Source organism: Typopeltis vanoorti, chromosome 1 (genome assembly GCF_054136105.1).
Source record: "Typopeltis vanoorti isolate ZY-2024b chromosome 1, IOZ_Tvanoo_1.0, whole genome shotgun sequence".
NCBI lineage: Eukaryota > Metazoa > Arthropoda > Arachnida > Uropygi > Thelyphonidae > Typopeltis > Typopeltis vanoorti.
In genome coordinates this window covers 159,250,782-159,276,920 of record NC_143549.1, presented here as the reverse complement: position 1 = coordinate 159,276,920, position 26,139 = coordinate 159,250,782, and the positions used below count along the sequence as shown (strand labels likewise).

At 37.0% G+C, this 26,139-nt stretch overlaps 1 protein-coding gene across 1 annotated transcript in view; it reads left to right on the top strand.

Moving 5' to 3' along the window:
- The window catches only part of LOC150110581 (uncharacterized), an 851,360-nt gene that overhangs the window by 542,071 nt on the left and 283,150 nt on the right, over positions 1 to 26,139 (top strand). Inside the window, 1 exon segment of the mRNA XM_090402114.1 lies at positions 15,230 to 15,449. Coding sequence (XP_090258240.1) covers positions 15,230 to 15,449 — 220 coding nt within the window.

The following is a 26,139-nucleotide window of genomic DNA, read 5'->3' as shown; positions in this document are numbered from 1 at the left end:
TATGGGAGATTTCAATCATGGTTGAAAGAGGGGAAAATAGTTCCATTGCATAAAGGAGGCTCCAAGACTGATGTGTAGCAAATTACCGACAGATCAGCATATCAGAAGTTGTTGACATAGTATTGGAGAAGTTGGTCAAGAACAAAATTCCGGAATAGATAGATGGAATACTGTATGGGGGGGGCAGCATGGTTTTGTGAAGGATAGGTCATGCCTCAGTAACTTGCTCATATTTTATAATACAGTGACACCGCTGATCTTTGCAAAGGTCTTTGACAGGATGCTACATGGAATTCAGTAGAAGAGCTAAAGGTCTTGACTTAACTGCAGCACATGGGGGTGGATATAGGGTTGGTGAGATGGATAGGAGGGTGGTTGATGGAGAGATATCAGAGAGTTGTTTATTCAAGAGTAGAGAATTCAGGAGTCCAAAAGAAGTCCTGTGACTAGTGGCATGCTGCAGGGCTCTGTTCTTGGACTGCTACTGTTTAATTTGTTCATTAACGATTTAGGAAAGGATCTGAGAGGAACTGTTCAGTTATTTGCCGATGATGCAAAGTTGGGTAGACAAATAGTTAATACAGATGATGTCAAAATTTTGCAGGATGATTTTGATAGATTGGCAGACTGGGCAAAGGAGAATGGATGTCAGTTTAATGTGGCAAAGTGTAAGGTTATGCATTTTGGAGTGAAAAGATTACTAGCTGTATACCCCATTAGTGGAACTGTATTCCAGGAAACTGATGAAGCCAGAGATTTTGGAGTGTTAGTGGATAGGAAGGAAATTAAAGTTTAGGGGGCACATAGCAAAAGTGGCTAAAGCAACTCATCAGATCACTTGGTTACTGAAAAATACTTTGACGATCAGGTTATTGTTTCTCTTTATTGAGAAGCATGCAGATTTGGGTGCCAGGGTTTCTTGGTGATGAGGAGGAAGTGGAAAGGATCGATAGGTGAGTGACAAAGATGGTAGCACATCTATCGAATGAACCGTATGACAGGTTGAAGATTTGTGGGTTACAGAAACTTGTTGATAGGTGGAAAACGGGTGATATGGTTGAGACATTCAAACTACTGAAGGGTTTTTACAAGATTAATTCAGAGGAAATTTTTCCGAACTGGTGTGGTGGTGGAAGAACTAGGTGCTATCTGTGGATACTGAGGAAGAATGTAGTTAGCAAGAATGTTAGAACTAGGTTTTTTTGCTTGGAGAGTAGTCAATGAGTGGAATAGGTTGCCAGGGACTGTTGTGGGTGCTATGACTGTGAATGAGTTCAAAGCAACATATGATAGATACTACCCAAATGTTGGATAGTTCTTGACATGATGTTTAGGGCCACTCTTGATGAGTCTAAGGACTCCTTGGAGTTGCCTGTAATAATAGTAATATATATACCATGTGTTCGTTGTTCTTCCTGCCAAATTTGCCTGTTTTGAGGGACAAGAAGCCCTTCACCTCCGTATGAGACTGCTCACTCACTATTGGATTGAAAACACCTGATAAAGGTTCCTTACATCATAGATGGGATTAAAAGCTGGGTCTTTCCAGCTAAAGGTCTTGACTAAACTAACTGTGCTATGGAAGCATTTAGTGGTAAACAAAAAAATAAAATATGCTTAAATATTATTATTATTGTTATATTACACAGGTATCTCCATGAAGTCCAAAGGGTATCATGGAAGCATATTCTAATGATGATTCACAAAATACCTATCATACTGCTCCATAAATTCATTCACTAATAAAGTGCTCATACTGATAATGCTATGTCTGTCTCATAATCTCTTTTATGTAATAGAACTATCTTGGCCCTCCTTTTGCTCCCTCAGGAATGTTTTCAGAGCAGAGACATAAATTAAACATTTTGGTAAAGGCACGGCCAGTTCTCTTGAACATTCATTCCTATAACACACTGGTACATATTGCATAGAATTCCATATCTATATTTAGTTTGTATTTTGCATTTTTCATTCGACTTTGCCACCTTTCAAGCAGAGAAGTTGTTCTCACAACCTAACTGACCACACTCCTACAAAGCTTCCAGGGATAACCCCTTGTTCTCTCCTAGTTTTCATGTATTGAAAATTTTTTTTTCTTCATTATTCTTATAAAATCTCTTTAGTAACTATAGAAACTTGTATGTTTCTGTCACATTAAGTCTTTTTCCATCTGCCCACTATACTTTGCAATATACACACTTTCAGTTATCATAATATATATCATACAGAGGCCTGTCACTATCTTGGTTACTTGCCTCTATTCACTCTGTCATCTCTTCATTCTTAAGAAACCCAGACAAACAAGCCTCTGCACAGTTGTCAGTATACAGCCATATCTTATAAAGTGGAATAATGACCTGTCCTCCCTCTACTTGTCAATGTGTTCATCTCAAATTGGTCAATGCGTTCTTCATCACAATTACAACCATAATGCAACCTTTAAATCCCTTACAAAACTGAAAAACATCATTATTATTATTATTATTACATAACACCTCCAGGAAGTCCAAAGACTCATCAAGGGAGGGCACCTGCTCAACAACTCTCTGTCTCCACCATTCCACTAACAGTAAGTACCTTATTCATCTACACCAGCACCATCTACCGCTGACTACCACCGCTATTTTCACAGACAATCACAAACATTCATGCTCACTGCGGGATTCGAACCTGCAGCCTTTTGGCTGGAGAACAGATAAGCTAACCACTCGACCAACCAGGCCGGCAAACCAACACCGACGTGACTGTGATGACACTGCAATGCTCTCCCGGCACTCTCTCTCAGGCGACTTGCTGTCATAATCTCATTGCTGAAGAAACAAGCATGGAGGTGCTTCTTATTCTTTCCTTATATTGATGAAACAGGATGAACAATTTGCAATCTGGAAACAAGAACACAACACATTAAATTTAAAAATTTTGGTAAATCAGGTTTCTATGATCATACTCTTAACACTACACCAAACTGACTGGAAAGGAACTTGTTCCTTATATCACAGTTTTAAAACTTTGCAGAATGCAAATTTAAGTAAGCCTGTGAAATTTTGATCAACCATTCTAATCTCAGCAATAACGGTGGCCTTAAAAATCCCAAGAATATCATTGGCACAAATTCAGCCTGCATACGTTCTGTTAAAGGTTCTTCAGCAAACACTCACTTCAGGACGCTAAACAGTCATTTTTGTTCTTATTTCATATAATAACCACCACTACTACCAAAACTGTTTTGTTTTAATTTATCTATCAGTGGTCTCTAGCCAAACAGATAAGAGAACTTAAGCTTTTATGTAGTACATTTTTGGACCCAAGGTCAGGCCGGTAGTGTTCATGGTTGACCACATTAGTCTTACTTTAGCTTACTGTGTGTATTGCAAAGTAGCTTGTCTCTATTTGTGTGTATATTATATATTATTATTAACATTTAATTTCCATGGAGTCAGAGACTCATTGTGAGAGGTACACACTATAACATACAAAGCTCATCCGATTGTGCTTAAACCATACTCACAACACACTTGAGCAATTCATTTCACTCACCAATCATTTTCCATGCAAAGAACCTTCTCCTCACTTTGCTTACACCCTCCTTACACAGTTTCCATGGATGGCCTCTTGTTCTACATCCCCCTCTCCCAGTTTATGAAAAATTTCTTCCATATCTACTGATAACAACCCCTGACTAACTTGTCTCAATCATATCCCCCCCCCCAATTCTTCCTCTTATTCATGATGTTTCTCAGTTTACATTCTTTCAGTCCGTCTTTATACTCCACATTCCAAAGATGATTGACCACCTTTATGAATCTTCTCTGGACCCTCTCTAACCTATCCTTGTCACCAGAAAATCCCAGCGACCAAATGCGTACACAATAATCCACATGAGGCCTGATCAAGACCTTATACAATGGAATCATAACCTCTTTATTTCTACATGTCCAGGTCATCCATATTATTGCCATTATCTGATGTGATGACTTCAAACTTGTGCAATGTCATCCCTGAATTCCAGATTCTTGTCCACCATCGCATCACTCCTAGATCTCTCATCTCCTCTACTTCCTTTAATGTTTCTCCATCAAGTGTATAATTTGCATCCCATAATTTTTTAGTTTAAAACCATATTTCTGAATATGCTTTTAAACTACTTTTCCAAGACACTAATTGCTGTTCTGAAGATACAAGTAGGTCTGATGCTACTTCTGTCTCATAACTTCTTTTATGTGATGGAACATAAAAATGTAATTTTTTATGTAAATTAAACAGCTTAGTACAGGTACTGCCAGTTTTCTTGCACATTCATCCTTGTATCCCACCCAATCTCATAGCTGTATTTTGTTTGTATTTTGCAAGGAAAAAGAAAAAAATAATAAAGGCAACTGTTGCATGCATTGTTTTCAGTATATACCTCCTATCGATTTATTTGAACATATTAAAAATGGAGATATCTTGGGTTAGTAGATTTTTTTGTCTGGCAAATAGGGTTCATATAATTTTTTGAGTACCCTGTGTGTATGTGTGTTGGACAGAATATATATATATATTTTCATTTAATACAAAATAACTTTCTAAACTTTTTTTTTTTACTTTAAGAAAACGCAATGCGACAACACTAACTCCTATCGAGTTTGGATCATATTAAAAAAAAAAATTTTAAATAGAGCGTTCTTGAGCAAGTACAGTTTTAGTGTGGCGAGTATGGTTCTGTATAATCTATTATAATCTAACGATCTCTGTGTATATGCATATACAGAGCTCTATATAACTAAGAGTTTATAAAGCAGAACACCAGAATAAGATGATAAAATTTATTTTAATTAACAAAACAGCATTTCATCCTAAATGCACAGAATTTCTACACACACACACACACACACACACGCTGCTTGGAAAGGAGTTAACTGACACCTCTGGGCAAGGTGCATTTCACCATGTAATGAGTCATGTGTTTGTGGCCAGTATAAATTGGAGGAATATGATAGTTTCAAGTCAGTGAAACTGTGGCCAGGTAAAATGGCTACAAGAAGAGAACTGACTGAGTTTGAATGAGGTGTTGTTATGAGATGCCATGTTGCAGGCTTATGTGTTCAGCAAATTATTGACAAATTGTGCCATCCCAGATCAACAATCATTGATACCATACTTAGGGAGTGTCGTGGACAATCCAAAACACTCCCCAAGCATGACCATAGGATGCTACAAAGGATAATATGTAAAACTACCATTCAGCTGATACTTTGAATGCAGAGAACTGGAATTTGCACAAAAATATTCAGAATCAAGGCTCACAACATGGGTTTCCATGATAGGATCGCAATTTGCATGCCCCACGTTACGTAAACTAATATGCAATATCATTGGCTTCAGTGGTGCGAAGAGTATTTACAGTGGAACAAGGAAGCTGGAAATTTGTGTTATGGAGTGACAAATCACGCTTCACCCTTTGGCAAGCAGATGCCCATGGAATGCCTCTTACTAAAGTACTTGACGGCAACTATTAAATTCGTAGGTGGCAGTTCAATGGTATGGTCCTGTTTTTTCCTAGTTTGGCCTTGGACCTCTCTGTTTGTGGTGCCACAAACATTGAATGCTGAGAGGTATTGAACGTTCTGGGCAATGCTTCCTGCTTGCGGCATTTCTGTGGAACTGACCATTATCTCCTTCAGCAAGAAATGCACTGTGTCATAATGCTGCTTCTGTAAATGCATGGTTTGTGGACGTGAACATAACTACACTTGACTGATCTCCACGGAGCCCTGATCTCAACCCTATTGAACATCTGCAGGATCAATTGGAGTGTCGGGCGAGGTCAAGGGACATCCACCCCCACAAAAGTCCAGAACATCATTACATGCCTACAGTAAGAATGGCCCAAAATTCCTATTTATTACTATCATACACTTGTGGAAATTATGCCCTGTAGGATTACTGCAGTCACTGCAGCAAAAGGAGGTCCTACACCTTATTAAGGTGGGCTATGGTGTCTGTCAATGCTATAGTGTTGATAGACACCCTGTATATACACTCCTTCTTTCAAAACAGTGTATACACAGGGTTGGCAAATACACTTGCCCCCTTGGATTTAAGGGTGATGTTACAATTTGGTAATAACAGCAGAAGATGTGACAGTGAATGAGGAGTCCATAGTCTATGTTTCTTCTGTTGATGAAATTAACCATTCTGACATGCATGGTTGATTTATATGTTCCTCTGAAGAATGGGCTTATTTGAAACACCAACAGAACAGGAGAGAGTAAACCTGTAGTACATTTGTACTGTGCGTGGGCGAAGAATTTTTTATCTTCCATTTTATTAAATCAGTTTTATATTTATTATGTATTTTTTTAATTTACTTTTTACATAGTATGGTAATCCTGCTTTAAAAACCAAACATGGGGCTTTTTCATGTTCAGGCCTCCAGTAAGTGGGGTCAATAATTTTTTGTCTCACACTGGGCAATGAAGTTCATCTCCCATCTAAAGACAGCTTCCATTCAATCACAAACATTTGAACCTGCAATATGTTGGTTGGAAAGCAAATACACTAACAATTCGGTCACCAGATTGTAACAGTCTTAAAATTGAAGCTTTCAAGTATACTGTGGCATGAGAAACTGCATGCAGAAGAATATTAATAAGGCTTGAGAACTGGTTTGAAACTGTTTACAGACAGGTGACTGACTATATTCCTATATTTAGGAGGATAAAAAAAGCAAATGAATAATGAAATTAGGAGATATGTTTGCTAAGTAAAGAGAAAATTAGATTATGAAAAATTAGAAGACCAAACTAAGCAGAATTCTAGAAAAATCTTTAGTTATATGGTGAATGAAAAGAAATTATACTTTAGTTGATAATGATGGTGGAAGGTAGCAGGAAGATGTAGGGAAATTATTCAAATAATACTTCATTTAATTATGTAAGATGAGGAGAAGTGAGATGACCAGAAGCTGACAAATCTGTATGAAATATTGATAAAGTAAGATTTCATCGACTTGTTTTTATGATTATTTTTACATTTGGACTTTAAAAAAATAGTAAAAAATCATAAATCATCATGTTCTTCTCTTTCCCATGTGATATTAAATCTCATGTCATTCCACACACAGACACTCACACACACAGACACTGATGATGACATTGTCAGTGGATTGCAGGGAGCTATTCAGTTGTTTGCACATGATATGAAGTTGGGAAGGGTTATTAGTAATAATGCAGATGTGATAGCCCTGCAAGAGGATTTGAATAAACTGGACACAGGCCTGGCTGATGGCTTGTGCAAAGTATGCAATATACACAGGTGCCACAGAAGAAAAGGTGCCTAAAAGATGTCAAAAAATATGAGATAAGAGTTTAAACAAACAATGAATGGTACAGAATGGTACATATAATTATGAATGTACGTTGTCTTCTGTTTGGGGCCCTTCAGATCTTCCCAGAAACGAACAAATAAATTCTGAAATTGTATCCTGGACCCGATTATATTATTGATTATAATAATTTTAATTTTTGATTAAAATTTACGAAAATATACCTAAAATAGTTCTTCTTTATTTTTTGATGTATCATAAATCAACTTATGATTAATTGTTCAGTTCCGTGTAAGGGCCGTATCCTAATTTTAATCAGATTGGATGCATGTGGTCCGGCACTAAAAGTCAGCTTACTACTGATAACTCATTCTTCTCGACATTCGAGCTTGTTATATTAGCGGGCTGTTAGGGCGGCGTCAAACCAAGAATATGATAGACTATATTATTGTAAACCAAAGATGGAAATCAAGTATCCTAAACTGCAGATTGTGGATCAGATCATAAGCTAGTATTAGCAAACCTAAGAATAAAGTTAAAATCTGGAAGCACTTCCAGATTCAAAAGGAGTCAAAAGAAGACTGAATGTAAAAAAACTACAAGACAACAATATTCTAAGAAAATATCAACTAGAACTAGATAAAAATCTGAAGGAACTACCAAAACAGAATATAAACATCGAAGAACATTGGTGCAAATTAAAGGAAATAATATTAAATTCGGCAGAAAAAACAATAGGTTACACAGAAAGAGAAAGTAAAAAGGATTGGATCTTGAATGAAGTAAAAAGGTTAAGCGATCAAAGGAAAAGCATGAAACTAAAACAGAACTATAACAGAAATGAATATAATAGATCCAAAAAAAAAATCAGCTAACGCCTTTTTATTCCCGCAAATTATAATTATTATCATTATTATTATTATTCCAGGCAACTCCAAGGAGTCTACAGACTCATCGAGGGAGGCACTAACATCATGTCAAGAAGAACTATTCGACATTCACACAATATCTATCCTACCTCACCTTGAACTCATTCACGGTCGTAGCACCCACAACAGACTCTGGCAGCGTATTCCACTCATTCACCACTCTCCAAGTAAAAAACCTAGCTTTAACACCCCTGCTAACCATGCTTGTTGTTATTTAGGAACGTTCTATAGTTGGCACCATAATTCAGTTCTGGCGAGTTGACGGATCTGATAAGGGTCTTCCAGATCACGGGCAAGATTAGTCCTTGGTTCCTGTTAAGGTTTTGTGTACAGCGGGCTACACTGTTGTGGCCTCCTTAAAAATTCGGGAGCGGAAGTCCTCCTCCATGTAAGGAATTGTGCTTCTATCCCACTCTATGGTATGGTTCGTTCTTGAGAAATGAAACGCTAACCCTGATTTTTCTTCTCTGTTATTATTGACGTCACCTATATGTTCTTTTTGCCTAATTTCGAGGCTCCTTGAAGTTTGGCCGATGTAATTCAAGCCGCACGAGCATGGTATGTTATAAACTCCAGCAAATTTGGAGAAAGGATGGCTATCTTTTGGAGATCTTAATAATTGTCTAATTGTTTCTGTGGGTTTAAAGGCCACTCTTATTTTATGTGGTCTAAGGAGTCTAGTCTTATCAGATCCTTCAACTCGCCAGAACTGAATTATAGTGCCAACTATAGAACGTTCCTAAATAACAACAAGTGAGATCATCCACACTCTATGAATGTATTGTATGCGCTCTGTTCTTTGTTTAATATAATTGGAATCGGTTGATTTTAGTTTGTAACAGTTTTTTACTTTTTAGTGCCTTACATCAGTTATGTATCCTGAAGATGCCAACAGACTTAGTTCGTGAAACTAGTTGGTATAACTTAGTTATTTATTATATACACTTGATCAATATAATCCCAATAAAAGTTTTTCCAGAGCCATTGCTTCATCCAAACACTTCTTAACTGCCTCTCATCCACTATCAACTTCCAGCCCTTGCAGTTGTACATGCCATGGCACTGAACTAAATCAAACTCCTAAGCTTGTCCTACTTACCAGCCCGATAAACCCTGTCTTAATTGTAAATTCCACACCTTTAGCCACCTCCCAAGTGAAGACTCTATGATCACTCTCTCCAATTGGTGGCAATGTGGTCATATTTGTTACAGCCAAATCCTCAGATGCAATTACTAGGTCAAGCACTCTCTGACTCCTAGTATTTTCCATTACATGCTGTCGCAGATAGTTATCCCTTAAATTCCTTCCTCCCGTGTGTCCTCTCCTCACTCCAATCAATGTGACCATAATTAAAATCTCCCATAATAATTACCCTCTTTGCACACATTTCTTCTATTTGCTTGTGCATACTATCTCCACTATCTTTTCCATCACCTGGTCTATAGCAGCACCCAATTGTATATTTTGTTCTGATAGCCACAATCTCATACCAAATGGCCTCAAATGTGCTCTTTTCTCTATCCTGCAATTCAACTTCTATTCTCCTTGGCTGCAGCTCATTAGCTATCATCAACAATACTCCTCCCTGCATTTTATTCTCCCTGTCATTCCTGAACACACTATACCCATCACATTCAATCCCACTAGCCATATCATCTACAGTCAGCCATATTTCACTAATGCCAATAACCTGTGGTCTGGAAGTGCCAATCATGGCCAAAAATTCTTCCTTCTTCCTAATACTCCTAGCATTAGCGTACATGAATTTCAGACCCCCATTAGCCCCATCCCTACCTTGATGCCTTATACTAACTATCCCATTCTGATTTGTTGTCCTTATTTGCTCGGGCATATTATACTCATTCATACACTCAACTGCCTCCCTAAGGTCTGCATATCTATTCCCTCCCCCTTAATAAATCTAGTTTCCCTGATTCTGCACATCCACTTCATTCAACAACACTTTTTCTAGTCTCCTTACACCGTTCCATTCAAATGCAAGCCATCTCTTATATAGATCCTTTCGCCCATCGAACTCACTCCACACATCCACAAATTCCACACCATTCGTCATACATAACCCACGCATAAAGTCATTTGCAATTATGGCCCTCCTTTTAAACACTTCACTGTCATACCGCGGTAAAAGACTAATCATCCTAACTCTCTCACTCTTTTCTTTTGCTACCTCAAACAATTCATTCAGGTCCTCTATCATTTCCATTTTATCTCCTTTCAAATCATTCATACCTGCCACAACAATCATTTCTTTCACCCTTTCCTTTTGCTCTCTAATAGACTCAGTTACGTCCTTGATGGTTGCACCAGGTTGGTACGATTTTGTGAAATCCTCTACTAACACACCTCGTACTAACGAATCTCCATACAGCACTCTCTCTCCTTGATTTTGTCCAAGTTCACACTCATACTCTTATTTTTCCTATCATACTTTTTATTATTGGCTGGTACACTCAGTAGACGTTTGTTCATACACTCTAACATAGGGAGTAGCTGAGGCTGTTTAACCCTATCTAACTTTTGGAGACTGAGTGGGCAGTTCAATTTCCACCAGTACCAATCAGAGGTAGCTGGCCCAAGGCTATCACTAATTAAGCGGCATGCAGTGAAGAGAGATGGCTCAATAAGTGCCGCCATCTCGTGGTCCCTAACCCTAACACTCGTATTTAATGTCTGAAATATGTGGGTTCTAACCAGAGAAATGAGAAAATTAGTTAAAAGAGACAAGAATAACTGGTTAGAAGAAAAATGCAAAATGGCAGAAAAGCTATCAAAAGAAAATAATCTTCATGGATTATATAAACAAATAGACCAAATTAGTAAGACACGGACAACAAAAATTATAATGATCAAAAACAAAGAGGGACAACTAATTGAAAGTAAAACAAAAAGAATGGCCAGATGGGAAGAATACTTCAAAGATTTATATAATAAAAACAGCTCCCAGGATATTACGATTCCAGCCACTGAAATGGAAGAGGAAACAAATATCTTTACCAAAGAAATAATAGCACACAGTATAGAAAAACTCAGAAATAGGAAAGCACATGCCATTGATCAAATACATGCAGAATTCTTAAAAGCGGGAAAATAACAACTTTTGGAACCATTAAAAACATTATTTGAAAGGATCTACAAAAACAAAGAAGTGCCTACTGATTGGACTAAATCAGGCATAACTTATATATATATACAAAAAAGGAGATAAAATAGAATGGAATAATTACAGTGGCATTAGCCTCCTCAGTATTCCAAGTAAGGTTTTTACGAAAGTACTCCAAAAACAAATTAAGCATATATAGAACTGGCACTAGGAGAAGAACAAGCTAGTTTCAGACCAGGACGAAGCACAATTGATCAACTATTCACCCTAAGACAGCTAATAGAAAAGACACTATAGTACAACCAAAGTTGCTACATAAATTTCATAGACTTTCGTCAGACATTTGATTCAATCCGTAGAAGAGAACTATGGAGAACTACGGAAGAATTTGGAATTCCCAACAAAACCATAAGAATAATAAAGAATCCATATGAGAAATCTGAAAGTGCAGTACGAATGGAGGACACCTTAACCAACTGGTTTCACACAGAGAGCGGAGTAAGATAGGGATGTAATCTGTCACCAAACCTGTTCAGTCTTACACTGGAAGAAACAGCCAATAAGGCCTTAAACAATGAAGACTCCGGAATCAAAATATATGAGGAAAATGTGACATATTTAAAATTTGCAGATGGCATTGCATTACTTGCAAGCACAGAAGAAAATCTACAGCGAATTTCTGATAAAATAAAGGAGGGGTGTGTAAAATCTGGATTAAACATAATCATAAAAAGATTAGCAGCAGTATACCACATTGGTGGAACTGTCCTCCAGAAGATTGATGAAGCCAGGGATTTGGGAGTGTTGGTGGATAGGGAGTTGAAGTTTAGGGGGCACATTGCAAAAGTGGCTAAATCAACTGATCAAATCACTTGGTTACTGAAGAATACTTTGATGAGCAGAGACAAGCAAGTTATTGTTCCTCTGCATTGAGCCTTGATAAAACCCCCATCTTGACTACTGTGCCCAGATCTGGGCACCAGGGTTTCTTCATGATAGGGAGGAGGTGGAGAGGATCCAGAGACGAGTGGCCAAGATGATAGCAGGTCTATGGAATGAACCTTATGAGAATGGGTTGAAGATTTGTGGATTGCAGAAATTGGTTGATAGGTGAAAAAGGGGTGATATGATTGAGACATTCAAATTACTGAAGGATTTCTATAAGATTAATTCAGAGGATATTTTTCAGAACAGGACTGGTGGTGGGAGGACTAGGGGCCATCCATGGAAACTGGGCAAGAGTGTGGTTAGCAAGGGTGTTAGAGCTAGGTTTTTTACTTGGAGAGTGGTGAATGAGTGGGGAATAAGTTGCTAGAGTCTGTTGCGGGCACCATGACTGTGAATGAGTTCAAGGCAAAGTATGAGAGATACTGTGTGGATGTTGATAGTTGTTTAGGACCTACCTTGATCAGTCTAAGGACTCCTTGGAGTTGCCTGTAATAATAATAATAGACAAAACAAAAATTATGCAAATAGAAAAGAAGCACCAATCTGAAAATTGAAATTGATAGTAAGAATCTAGAGCAGGTAGAAAACTTCACCTACCTTGGAGGAATTATTGAGTACAATGGTGAAATTATAAAAGATATAAACAGACGAATCAGTTAAGCATCCCAAACTTTTGGATGACGAAATAAAATATGGAAGTCAAGAGACATCAAACAAGTAACAAAAGTAAGAATCTGTGAAACAATGTCCTCCCAATACTCCTCTATGGAAGTCAATGCTGGAATCTCAAAAAGGCTGAAGAGAAAAAATTATTAGTTACTGAAATGGGTTGGCTAAGAAGATTACTTGGAGTATCTCTGCTGGATCGACTAAGAAACGAAGACATAAGGAAACGACTAAAACAAGAAATAACAATAATAGACAAAATCCAAGAAAGAAGACTGCAATGGTTTGGCCATGTGACCAGAATGGGAACAAAAAGACTACCATCTAAGGCCCTGGATATAACAATGGAAGATAAAAGATCCAAAGGATGGCCCAGAATTAGATGGATAGACAAAATAAAAGAAGACCTGAAAACCAAATCACAACAAGCGACACACCAAACTGGACAGAATTGTTTGGACTCCCCCAGGACAGACAGAAGTGGAAAGAGTTCATTCGGCCTCATCATCATCATCCACATAGATGATGGAAGAGAGAGAGAAGAAGGGCAGCATCAGCGACACAAAATAATTGGCGAACTCTTGAGTCCAATGCGAAACATTCTTGCAAAATTCTGTTATCTATTTTCGTTGAATCTTCAAAATTAATTTATTTATTAATGCAAAATTAATGTAAAGGATATTTGAATAAATCTCTTAACACGTTCGCTGCCAACTATGAGTATACTCGCAGTTGGTAAACCAGCTACACAAGCCAGCTACAAGTATACTCGTATGACGCTTACCACTGGCAACAAGATTACTGTACTGACCTTGAAGAAGTGAAAATGCTTGGCTTGTGGAACTAGCATCAAAACTGTGTATTCTCATAGATAGTATATGCTCTGCTCAAGCCAACTACAAGTATATTCGTTTGATGCTTACTGTCTGCAACGAGATTACCTTACTGACCTTGAAGAAGTTAAATTGCTTGGTGTACAGGAACAGACCATGCCGAAGTAGCGTGGCAGCGAACGTGTTAACTTTATATTACTATTTTATATTATTTTGAAAATTTATATAACTTGAAAAAATTTATATAAGCAGGACTAATCTGTAGGTAACATTATACTGTAAAGTGGTTTTCATTTGTTTCTCATTTCCTGTTCGTTTTATTCACACTTTATTCAAAAAAAAACTTTTTTGGAAAGGCGCTGAACATTAATTGCACACACAAGAAAAATGCTATGTGCCGGTCCTGACTGGACAGATGGGCAAATGAATTTGGATATCCGTTTAATGCAGCAAAATATAAAGTTGAAGTTTGGGATACACCGATGGGTGGCTACATATTCTTTTAGAGGAACTGTATTAGAGAAAGTAGGGGAGGCAAGGATCTGGGGGTGATGATTGATAGAAACCTGAAATTCAAGTAACATTTTGCAAAGGTGATGAAGCCAGAGGATTGCTGTAGTGCTGAGAAGGATGCTCACCTGCAGAGATAAAAGAGTTGTCATTCCATCGAGTAAAGCCCTGATCAGACCACACTTGGACTATTATTCTTAAATTTGGTCCCCAGGATGTGAAGGGAATAAATTAGCTGTGGAAAGGGTGCAGAGGCAAATAACAAAGATATTATCATGACTGCATAATATTAGTTATGAAGACAGGCTGAAGGAATGTGGACTGCAGAGTTTGATAGATAGAAGAAGAAGAGGTGATATGATTGAGTCTTTTAAACGTTTGAGAGGTAGTTACAAGGTTGACACTGGGGAGTTCTTACATTTGGTGGAACAACAGGCCATCCTGGGAAGTTTCAAAAGAAAGTCATAAGCAAGAGGTTGAGGAGTGGTTTCTTTGCGTGGAGGGTGGTTCAACCATGGAATGCATTGCCTAATAGAGTGGTGACAGTCAATTAATTCAAGGAGCGGTATAATAGACTTTGTTTTCTAGGATGAGCCTCTCATGATGAGGCTTTTGACTCCATGGAAGCCTGAATCATCATAATAATAATAATAAATTGAAGGAATTTTTTATTCCTGCAATTACTTAGTGTCTGGACAAAGTTTCTTCATCATTCTGGAAATGGATTCAGATAATGGTCAATAATATTTAATTTGCTTATTTTTGTGATATTTTATTTTTCATTTAGTTATTTTCTAAATTTTTTACTTTTTCTTTTTTTCATTAGAAATTCTTCCCTCCAGTTCTACACTGGATCCAGATGAGCGACAAAGCACTGGAACAGTTAGTAAATCAACATCTCTCACTGTAAGAACTGAATCTTTATCCAGCCAAGAGGGGTCATTCTATTACAAGGATCGGATGCTTAGTCCAGGATTAGCATCTTTGGGAGTACCCGCCCGTCCACGAAGTCATTCTGACATGGCAGTTGAATTCTGGCACATGGATGAAGAGTCCAAAGTCAGAAAATCAGGTAGTCAGATAGCTCCAGAACTCTCTGATCTGGTAAACTACTGTCAAGCTATCAAGTTTAGAGGTAAGTGCTTCTTCCTTAGTATGACTTTCTATGTAATGAATAACCTGATGCCTTTCCTGTTCAAAGATTACAACTATGAAGGGAATTAAAACAGAAATTTAACTTAACCATTTAATTTTACCATCACAGTGCTCATGGAGTTTGTACTACGTCCTTATTAATTACTGCTGTTATTATTGTTATTATTTGATCTATGTGGAATCATAAATCTCATCACAAAAAGTATATTTTGCTATTGTTATGTTTGTGATATCCTTCCATACATTCATACATCATCAACATCAGTGAAGCTGCTGATCTCACTCTCTCTCTGGAATTACAGTCCATTCAACTGTCATGAAATAAATATATTCCTTGCTACCTGATTTCATGATTTACTTGGAGAAGATAACTTTGAAATTGAAACACATACACACACAAAAAGGAATACATTGTTACTTGCTTATATATTGTTTGTGATTCTATATGTGCATTTTCAGAGCACAATTAATCAAGTATATGTGAAGTTTAGTAGCTTCATGTAGACAAAAGAAATTTAATAAGTTAATAATACAGATATATCAATCTGAATCTAATAGATCATCATCAGTGCACTAATTTCCAAAGGTGGAGTATGAGTATGGAGTATATATATATATATATATATATATACAACTGGGACAAATATTATTATTATTATTATTATTACCCCAAGACCTCATGGAGTCAAACGACTCATCTGGGAGGTCCTTTTATCACGCACACAGCTCATCATACCGTGCCTTGAACATATTCAAAGTCCTTGCAGACAATACACTCTCAGGCAAGGCATTCCAATCATTTACAACTCTGCATGAAAAAAACCTGCCTCTCACTCCCCTACTTGCACCTTCTTTATACAGTTTCCATGGATGACCTCTGGTTCTCCCCCGATCTCCCACTACTTTCTGTAGAACTTCTCCAGCATTGATCCTATAACAACCCCCTTACCAACTTGTATGTCTCTATCATATCTCCCCCTCTTCCTCCTGTCCACCAGACTCTGCAAATTACATTTTCTCAATCTTTCCTCATACTCGACATTCCAGAGGTCAGAAACTACCTTAGCCTTTGGACCCTTTTCAACATCTCTTTATCCTTATGAAAACCAAATGACCAAATCTGGGCACAATAATCCATGTGTGGCCTAATCAAAGCATTATACAACGGAACAAGAATCTCCCTATTTCTATGTCAGTGTCCTCTGCATCATTCCCAGAAGCTTTTGTGTTGTCTTCACAGTTTTGGCTATGTGTGTCCCCTAAATTTCAGATTTTTATCCACTATCACCCCCCAGATCTCTTATTTCTTCCACATTCAACAATATATCCTCACCAAGCATTAATTCTGCATCCCATCTTTGTTTTCCAAAATTTAAAACCTTACATTTTGCAACATTGAACTTACATCCCCATTTCCATGCCCAATCACTCAATTTATTCAAGTCTTCTTGTAAGGCCACATCATCTTCACTACTCTTCATGGTTTGTCCCAAATTTGCATCGTCTGCAAACAACTGAATATCTGCATTCAAATCTTCACCTATATCATTAATATGCAAGCTAAACAGTAATGGTCCTAAAACAGATCCCTGAGGCACTCCACTAGTGGCTTTCCTTTTCCTGGATATTGCTCCCCCATACACAACTTGTTGATACCTATCAGATAGCCAGTCTCCAATCCAATGCACTAATCTAATATCCAACCCCATCTGCTCAAGTTTGACTATCAATTTATCATGAGGTACTCTGTCAAAAGCCTTTGCAAAATCTAAGTATATTACTGTGTATCCTTCTCCTCTGTCCAAGGACGCAGTCATCATTTTATTGTAATAAGTAAGTAGATTACTAAAACATGACCTCCCTTTAGCAGATCCATGCTGTCCATCAAAGATAACAACCCAATTGTCAACCCAACTCTGGATCCTAGTTCTCACAAGCTTCTCCAACAACTTAACCACAACACCTGATATACAGATAGGCCTATAGTTTGATGCTTGAGTTAAATCACCTCCTTTATGAAGTGACACAATCTTGCCCTCCTTCCACTCCTTAGGAACTCAACCGAGTGCAAGACTCGTATTAAAAAAATATGTCAAGGCAGGTGTCAACTCCAGAATACGTGGTGATATATTATGAAGTCCCACAGCTTTATTAATATCTAGTTTACTCAACTCCCCATACACCTCTTGCTCACTTCAGGGTGTGTGGTGCATACTCAGAATAGCATTATCATTGATGTTATATTTTTGCAATTATTCCTGTTAAAACTCCCCTAATTATTTTCTGGATGCACTTAATTCCTAAAATTAAACACAATATACTAATGTCATGAAGAGGACACTTCTTGATGTTTAAACATAGCACCACATTTGCATTAATAGCCTAGGTGTGCAGTCATTAGCAGCTGTGATTGGTTATTGTGTCAACCATTCCAATTGATGTTGTCATTTGTCCTGAGTTGCTGTTTTTGTTTTCTGAGTTTCATCTGTTTTGCATGCATGAGTGTGAACTGACATGGTAGGCAAGTTTTTATATATAATTTTTTATAAATAATTTATAACATTTTTGTCCATATTTACAATGGGAAACAGTGTTAACAATCTAATGAATGTCCTGTTTTTTGCCAGAAATTTTGCAGATTTTATGATTCCACATTGAGCGGTTCATTTTCACAAAATTTATGCAACATATTTCACCTCTCTTGGTAGATTTTGTTTCTAAAATTAGCATTTGATAAAGGTCTGAATAATATCGAATATCTCAAATGTAATTCAAACTGATTTCGAGTTATATATATATTCATATTTATATATACTGACTTAGATCTGAGAACTGGAAAAAACAATTAAATTTATTCAAAACACAACATGTTTCTTCGGATTGTCTGACTTCTTTAGGCATGGGAACATAGAAAGCAAATAAAAAACACTATAAGAAACATCGTATCACTATAAAAACGACTATTATCAAATTCAGTTAGCTTTGAACTGTAGCTACAGTCCTATTGTTGGGCATCTGCATGTGTCTGACTTTATGAGTATGCCAATATCGGATAGCAGAGCTGAAAGAGTCCGGTAGATTATAACTAAGGTTATTATTTATATGATCAGAGTCCATAACAATTTTCTTAGATTCGACTATGTGGCGTTCTACCTCGTCATGGCATATATGAAGGTTTGAAGTTGTTGTCCAGTTTATCTCATGTTGACGGCCTTCATCATTTGTGTTTACTGAAAACAGTACATGGCTTGATAGGGCACTTGCTCTAGTTCTTTTGTAGGCAATGTCTCTCTGGTGTTCTTCCAGACGTAGGAGGATGGATTTTTCAGTTTGGCCATAGTATTGTTTCCTGCAGTCAATGTGATTTTGTACACTCCTGGGAATTATAGATGGTTGTGAGCTTGTTTATATTTGCTTAAAATCGATCTTAGTTTAGGAAGAGTAGAGAAGCAGGTTTTTATGTTGAACTTTCGTAAAATTCTTCTTAGTTTCATGGAGTGTGAGCTGATACATGGTAAGAGATATAACCTTCGGGGTTGTCTTGTGTTTCTGAGTTGTTTTGATGGTGGCGGTATAGATGCTTATTAATAGTTTTTGACGAATAGCCATTACTTGTACAGGTTCTTTGTAGATGTTGTAGTTCGTTTTTTAGCTCTTCATCATCTGACAGTACAGATCTGGCACGATGTGCTAAAGTTGAGATGATACCAACTTTCTGTGCAGGATAGTGATGTTAGGATGCATGTAGGTATCTATCTGTGTGTGTAGATTTTCTAAAGATTGAGATTTTTATAGAATCAGATGTCTTAGTAAGTCTTATGTCCAGGAAGGGAAGAGATCCATTTTCTTCAACCTCCATTGTTAATTTGATGTCTTGGTGGAAGTTGTTTAAATGATTTAAAAAAGACTGAAGGTTATCGGTGCCATGTTCCCAGATAAGAAATACGTCATCTACAATTCTAAGGAAATTGTTATGGACCCTCATCATTTAAATAATAACCTTAGTTATAATCTACCGGACTCTTTCAGCTCTACTATCCGATATTGGCACACTCGTGAAGTCAGATGCACGCAGATGCCCAACAATAGAACTTCAACATGGACTCTAGCTACAGTTCTAAGCTAACTGAATTTTATAATAGTCGTTTTTATAGTGATACAATGTTTCTTATAGTGTTTTTTATTTGCTTTCTATGTTCCCACACCTGAAGAAGTTGGACAATCCGACGAAACATATTGCGTTTTGAATAAATTTAATTGTTTATTCCAGTTCTCGGATCTAAGTCATATATATATATATATATATGACTTAGATATAAATGAATATATATATATATATATATATATATATATTCATTTTGCTTTTTATAAATTAATTGGATGCTTTCTCTATCCAATGATTGTATTATAAACAGCTGTTACAGATAATTTCTGGAACTGAAAATTTGAAACTGGATGTTAGGACAAATGTGTTGAGTTAGCTGCCATGTTTACTGCTACAATAATACTGGAGGAAGTAGGGGAGACAAGAGATATGGGGTTGATGATTGATAGAAACCTGAAGTTTAGGGGACATATTGCAAAGGTGGTAAAGGTAACACAGAGGATTGCTGCAATTATGAGAAGGACACTGACCTGCAGAGATAAGAGGGTTATCATTCCGTTGTATAAGTCTCTGATCAGACCACACTTGGACTATTGTTCTCAGATTTGGTCCCCAGGATTTGAAGGGGATAAATTAACTGTGGAAACGATACAAAGACGGATGACAAAGATGGTTTCAGGACTGTACAAGGATAGTTATGAGGATCGACTGAGGGAATGTGAACTGCAGAGTTTGGTGGATAGAAGAAGGAGAGGTGATATGATTGAGACTTTTAAACTGTTGAGAGGTGGTTACAGGGTTGAAACTGGGGAGTTCTTTCGCTTGGTTGAACAGCGGGAAGGAGTGATGACAAGAGGCCATCCCTGGAAGTTACAAAAGGAAACTGTGAGCAAGAGGGTAAGGAGTGGTTTCTTTGCATGGAGGGTGGTTGAACCGTGGAATGCATTGCCTGATGGAGTGGTGGGAACGAGAACGGTCAATGAGTTTAAAGAGTGGTATGATAGACTTTGTGTTTCTTAGGGGGAGACCTCCCTTCGATGAGGCTTGACAGACTTTATGTTCTTAGGAAGGACCTCCCACGATGAGTCTTTTGACTCCATGGAGGCCTGAATAATAATAATAATAATAATAATAAATCTGTTCTGTTTGCATGCATACAGCATAGTCTATGGGAGTGGAGTGTTTTCCATTATGTGTGTTGTTCGAGTTTTAGTAATTACTCTAATTGTTCCTAAATATAGTATACGAATGTTAAATGTTTGTTTACTGCATTTAGTGATAAACAATGCTACTTGTTTTTCTTCTTGTGCAGTATTGCATCTGTTAAGGTTGGAAAGTTTTTCACAGTATAGTAATATTTTTATTCTAGTCTTCAGAAACAACAGACATAAAAATTTATCTATTCCTGAATAAAGATGAATACTTCTGTAAATTATAAGAAGTTGTTGATCTACAACAAAATACTAGCATGCATAAGATATCTATTATTGTTAAGACAGAAGAGCCACTGACACCCTCACCCCACACAAAATCTAATGAATGGAAGATTCCCAAAAGTGTGGATAATTCCAATGATGATAAGATATTACATATCCTATTATTGCATAAAATATATACTGAGTCTCAGTAAACAAAAGAAAATTCTTAGAAAACAAAGAGAAATATACATAAACCAGGGAAATACACATAACACATGCACAACAAATTTTACGAGATGATTTGCTGCTCCATCAACCCCCATGTATTCCTGCATGCCTAATTGAATCACCTGATCAACATTATCAGTTCATTAGATTCACCTCTCCCTATAGCTTTTAACTAAACTACTATATAGTGGCTGTTTATTATTGGTTGGTTATTTATAAATAACTAACCAATCTCTTTCCCTCTCGTAAGTTTTATCTTTAATTATTATTATTATTATTATTATTATTATTATTTGTCACCTCCAGGGAGTCCAAAGACTCATCGAGAGAGAGCACCTACTCTAAACTCGGTCTCCACCACTTGCAATCCACCAATTGACTGCTGACCATTATTACTAGTATTTCTACAGACAATCATAAATATCCATGCTCATAGCAGGATTTGAAAAATTATACCATCACAAATTCACTTACACATGTCTAGACTTTATAGAATCTCATGCTGTTCTCTCTATCCAGCAACTTATATGACACACATCACAAACGTTAATTATTAATAGTTTGTTTGCCATTAATGAAAGTATTTCTACACGCACTTATTCTTTCCTTTACATTTTCCTTTCCACACGACTTATTAATGATGGTTCACATATTTACACCTTTGAATAATTCAAATATACCAACCAAATATAGTATTCTCCTTAATTATTGTTTTCTAATATATCTTAAAACAGACACATTGTTCCTCCACTCTATGAAGATTTGGTTGCAATTACTTGATAAATTAAAGTATTCAAAGTTCTCCTACAATTGATTGCATCGGACCAATTAAGATGAGCACTGATGCACTATGCACTCTTAAAACTTTTCTACATCGATAAAAATGTAATCGTATGGTCAAATTGACATGAATTTTGTAGCATGAGTTGCATTAAGCCACATGACAGCACAGCCAACCAAAATGGACAGCAACACTACTAATATATAAGCTGCTATTAGAGTACTACCATATCATATGCTACCATGCAATAGATTATTATTATTATCCAAGATCCCATGGAGTCAAAGACTCATTTAGGAGGCCCTTTTATCAAACACACAGCTCATCATACCGTGCTTTAAACACACTCAAATCCTCTGCAGACACCACACTCTGGCAAGGCATTCCAATCATTCGTAACTCTGCATGAAAAAAAACCCTACCTCTCACTCCCCTACTCACACCCTCCTTATACAGCTTCCAGGGATGACCTCTGGTTCTCCCCTGATCTCCCACTATTTTCTGTAGAGTCTCTCCAGCATTAATCCTATAACAACCCCTTAATAACTTTTAGGTCTCTATCATATCTCCCCTCCTCCTCCTGTTTACCAGACTCTGCAAGTTGCATCTTCTCAATCTTTCCTCATACTCGACATTCCAGAGGTCAGAAACTACCCTAGTCAGTTACCTCTGGACCCAATCCAACATCTCTTCATTATTCTGAAAACCAGGTGACCAAATCTGGGCACAATAGTCCATGCCTAATAAAGCCTTATACAATGTAACAAGAATCTCCCTACTTCTACAAGTCAGTGTCCTCTGCATCATTCACAGAATCCTTTGTGCTTTCTTCACAATTTTGGTTATGTGTCCCCTAAATTTCAGATCCTTATCCACTATCACCCCCATATCTCTTAATTCCTTCACCTCCGACAATATATCCACATCAAACATAAATTCTGCATCCCACTTTTCTTTTCCAAATTTTAAAACCTTATATTTTGCAACATTGAACTCACATCCCCATTACTGTGCCCAATCACTCAATTTATTCAAGTCTTCTTGTAAAGCCACAACATCCTCTCTACTCTTCATGGTTCATCCCAACTTTGCATTTTGTAAACAACTGAATATCTCCATCCAAATCTTCACCAACATCATTAATATACAAGTTAAACAGCAATGGCCCTAAAGCAGATGCCCGAGACACACCACTAGTAACTTTCCTTTTCCAGGATATCGCTCCTTCATACACAACTTGTTATTACCTATCAGATAGACAGTCTCCAATCCAAGGCGCCCATCTAATATCCAACCCTATCCACTCCAGTTTGACTATCGACTTATCATGTGGTAATCTATTTGCAAAATCTAAGTATATTACTGTGTATCCTTCTCCTCTGTCTATGGAAGCAGTTACCTTATTGTAACAAGTAAGTAGATTACTATAACATAGCCTCCCTTTAGCAGGTCCATGCTGTCCATCAAAGATAACACCATTGTTGTCAACCCAACTCTGGATCCTAGTTCTCACAAGCTTCTCCAACAACTTAACCACAACACCTGACATACAGATAGACCTATAATTTGATGCTTGAGTTCGATCACCTCCTTTATGAAGTGGCACAATCTTTCCCTCCTTCCACACCTTATGAACTCAACCGAGTGCAAGACTCATATTAAAAAAATATGTCAAGGCCAGCGCCAACTTCCTGCCACATTCCTTCGGAATACGTGGTGATATATTATCAAGTCCCACAGCCTTATTTACATCTAGTTTGCTCAACTCCCCATACACCTCTTGCTCACTTACAGTCTCTCTTCCACATCATCAACTGCTCTCAATCTCTCCATGAAGTCACATTCACAAGATTGAAAGACCTTTATAAACTGCTCATTTAGTATCTCCACCACACCTTCTGCAACAGCTGTCTTTATGCCATTTTTACATAGATGGTTAGGTATGATAAAAAACTGAATTAAATAAATAAAATAAATTAAGGCAAAATAATAATAAAATGTCAAAAACTTTAAATGTGGAATGGCAGCTGAAATAGATGATATTCAACCAGAAATGCTTAAGTATGGAGGTATTAAAGTTTTGCAGTGGCTATACTGCATAATTCAGAGAGCCTGGTCAGAAGGTCGAATTCCTGATGATGGGAGTAGAGCTCTCATAGTACCAATCTATAGTAAAAGGAATATAACTGAATGTGAGATTTATAGAGGAATTTCTCTACTAAGTGTTCCAGGTAAGATTTATGCAAGCATACGTGAAAAGTGGATTCAGGCCAAATAGAGATTGTGACGATCAGATTTTCATTTTAAGACAAATAGTTGGGACAAAAGTAGGAAGGAATATGACAAGGATCTGTATTTAAGTTTTGTAAATCTGGAAAAGGCATAAAACAAGGTGCCGAAGAAAAAGCTTTTCAAAACACTACAATTATATGGGTGAATGGAACATTACAGAGCAATACATAGTCTATATTTAAGTTGTCAGTTAGTAGTTGGAATTGAAGGAAGTGCAGGAAGATACTTTCATGTAAAATCAAGGGTAAGACAAGGATGCACATTATCTCCACTCCTATTCATCATCTATATGGATCACATTATAAAAGAAAGTGACATTTAACCTGATATTAGAATTGGAGATGTCAAACTTAGCTCTTTGCTTTATGCAGATGATGTATTCCTAAATGCATTGAATACAAGTCTCTAGGATTCACTAACTAAATTGAATAACAGCTGTAACACATTTGTCATGAAAATCAGCAATAAAAAGACTAAAACTCTAAAAAGGCAGGAGTATAGAACACTTCAGCTGTATTCTGAATGGAGATCCTATAGAACGAATAAAATATTTCAGTATTTAGGCACAGTTTTTAGTGAAGATGGCAGGTTAAATCTGTAAATAGACAACAGAATAAGGTATTGTGGGTAGCCAGCTGAATAAATTTTTGCTGAAGCAGTATACAAGACAGTGTTCCAACCAGTTTTAAGCTAAGGATCTGGGAGTTGGGTTAGAGATAAAGCACTTGATCAAAGACTAGATACCAAAGATATGAGGGTTCTAAGAAAAATTAACAGAATGAACCAATGGCATCAATGGCAGAATCATATTAAAAATGAAGATATTAGAAAGGCGCTTGACATTGTTAGCATTGACAAATGTGCCAGCAGTGCTAATCTAAGTTGGCATGGTCACTTAAATAGAATGGCTGAAGGAAGGTTAGCAAAACAGGTGTTTATGTCAAGATGGCAGGAAAGAGACTCATATGAAGACCAAGGTCTAGGTGGATTGATTCAGTCAGAAGTGCCTTGGAAGCACGGAATGTTAGATATGACAGTATTGGAGTGCTCACAAGTATTAGATTGATTTTGAAGAAAATTGTGGATAGGAGATTAATAATAATGTAAACTTAATCGTGTGTAGTGCTGTCATTGTAACCTGAACACCCCTTGAGGGTACATATCAAGAAATTGATGACGATAATAAAATAAAATAAAAGGGGTTACTGCTTACTGTTAATCAAGATGAGGCTCTCCCAAATTTTTGCTATGAAAAGCAGTCATTCCAGTTTAAATTTCGGTGATATAAAAGTGCTTCAGCACACTGTTTAATCAAATGATACCAATGAGAGAAGACAGTCTTCTACCAAAGTTTTTTTTTTTAATAGACACCTTGTGTTAAAACAGTGCATATAGGAAAAATGACTGCAGAATCGGTGGTTTTACGTCATCCATCAAAAAAAAAACCTGTTCAGCACAGCAAAAAATCCTCTGGTCCAAGATCCAATTTTTAACAGTGGGGAAGGAAGTTTGAGCAGTTGTTTAAAGAGAGAGAGAGAGAGAGTGTGTGCGTGCTGCACTGCTTTTGCACTGCCAAAACTTAAATTGGAATGACTGACTACGTTTCCAAAGCAAATATTTGAAAGAATCTCATCTTGATCAATGGTAAGCAGTAATTTATTATTTAATTTAATTTTTTGTTATTATATACCCTTAATTTATTTTTTTTATTATTAATTGGTATCTGTTTGCAGTCATTCTAATGCTGCTCATGTATTAGAATATATAGATAAAGCAATGTAAAGATTGTTTCATTTATAAACTTCACATTTTCCAGCTAAAGCCATCACATTGTTCGCTGCTTTTT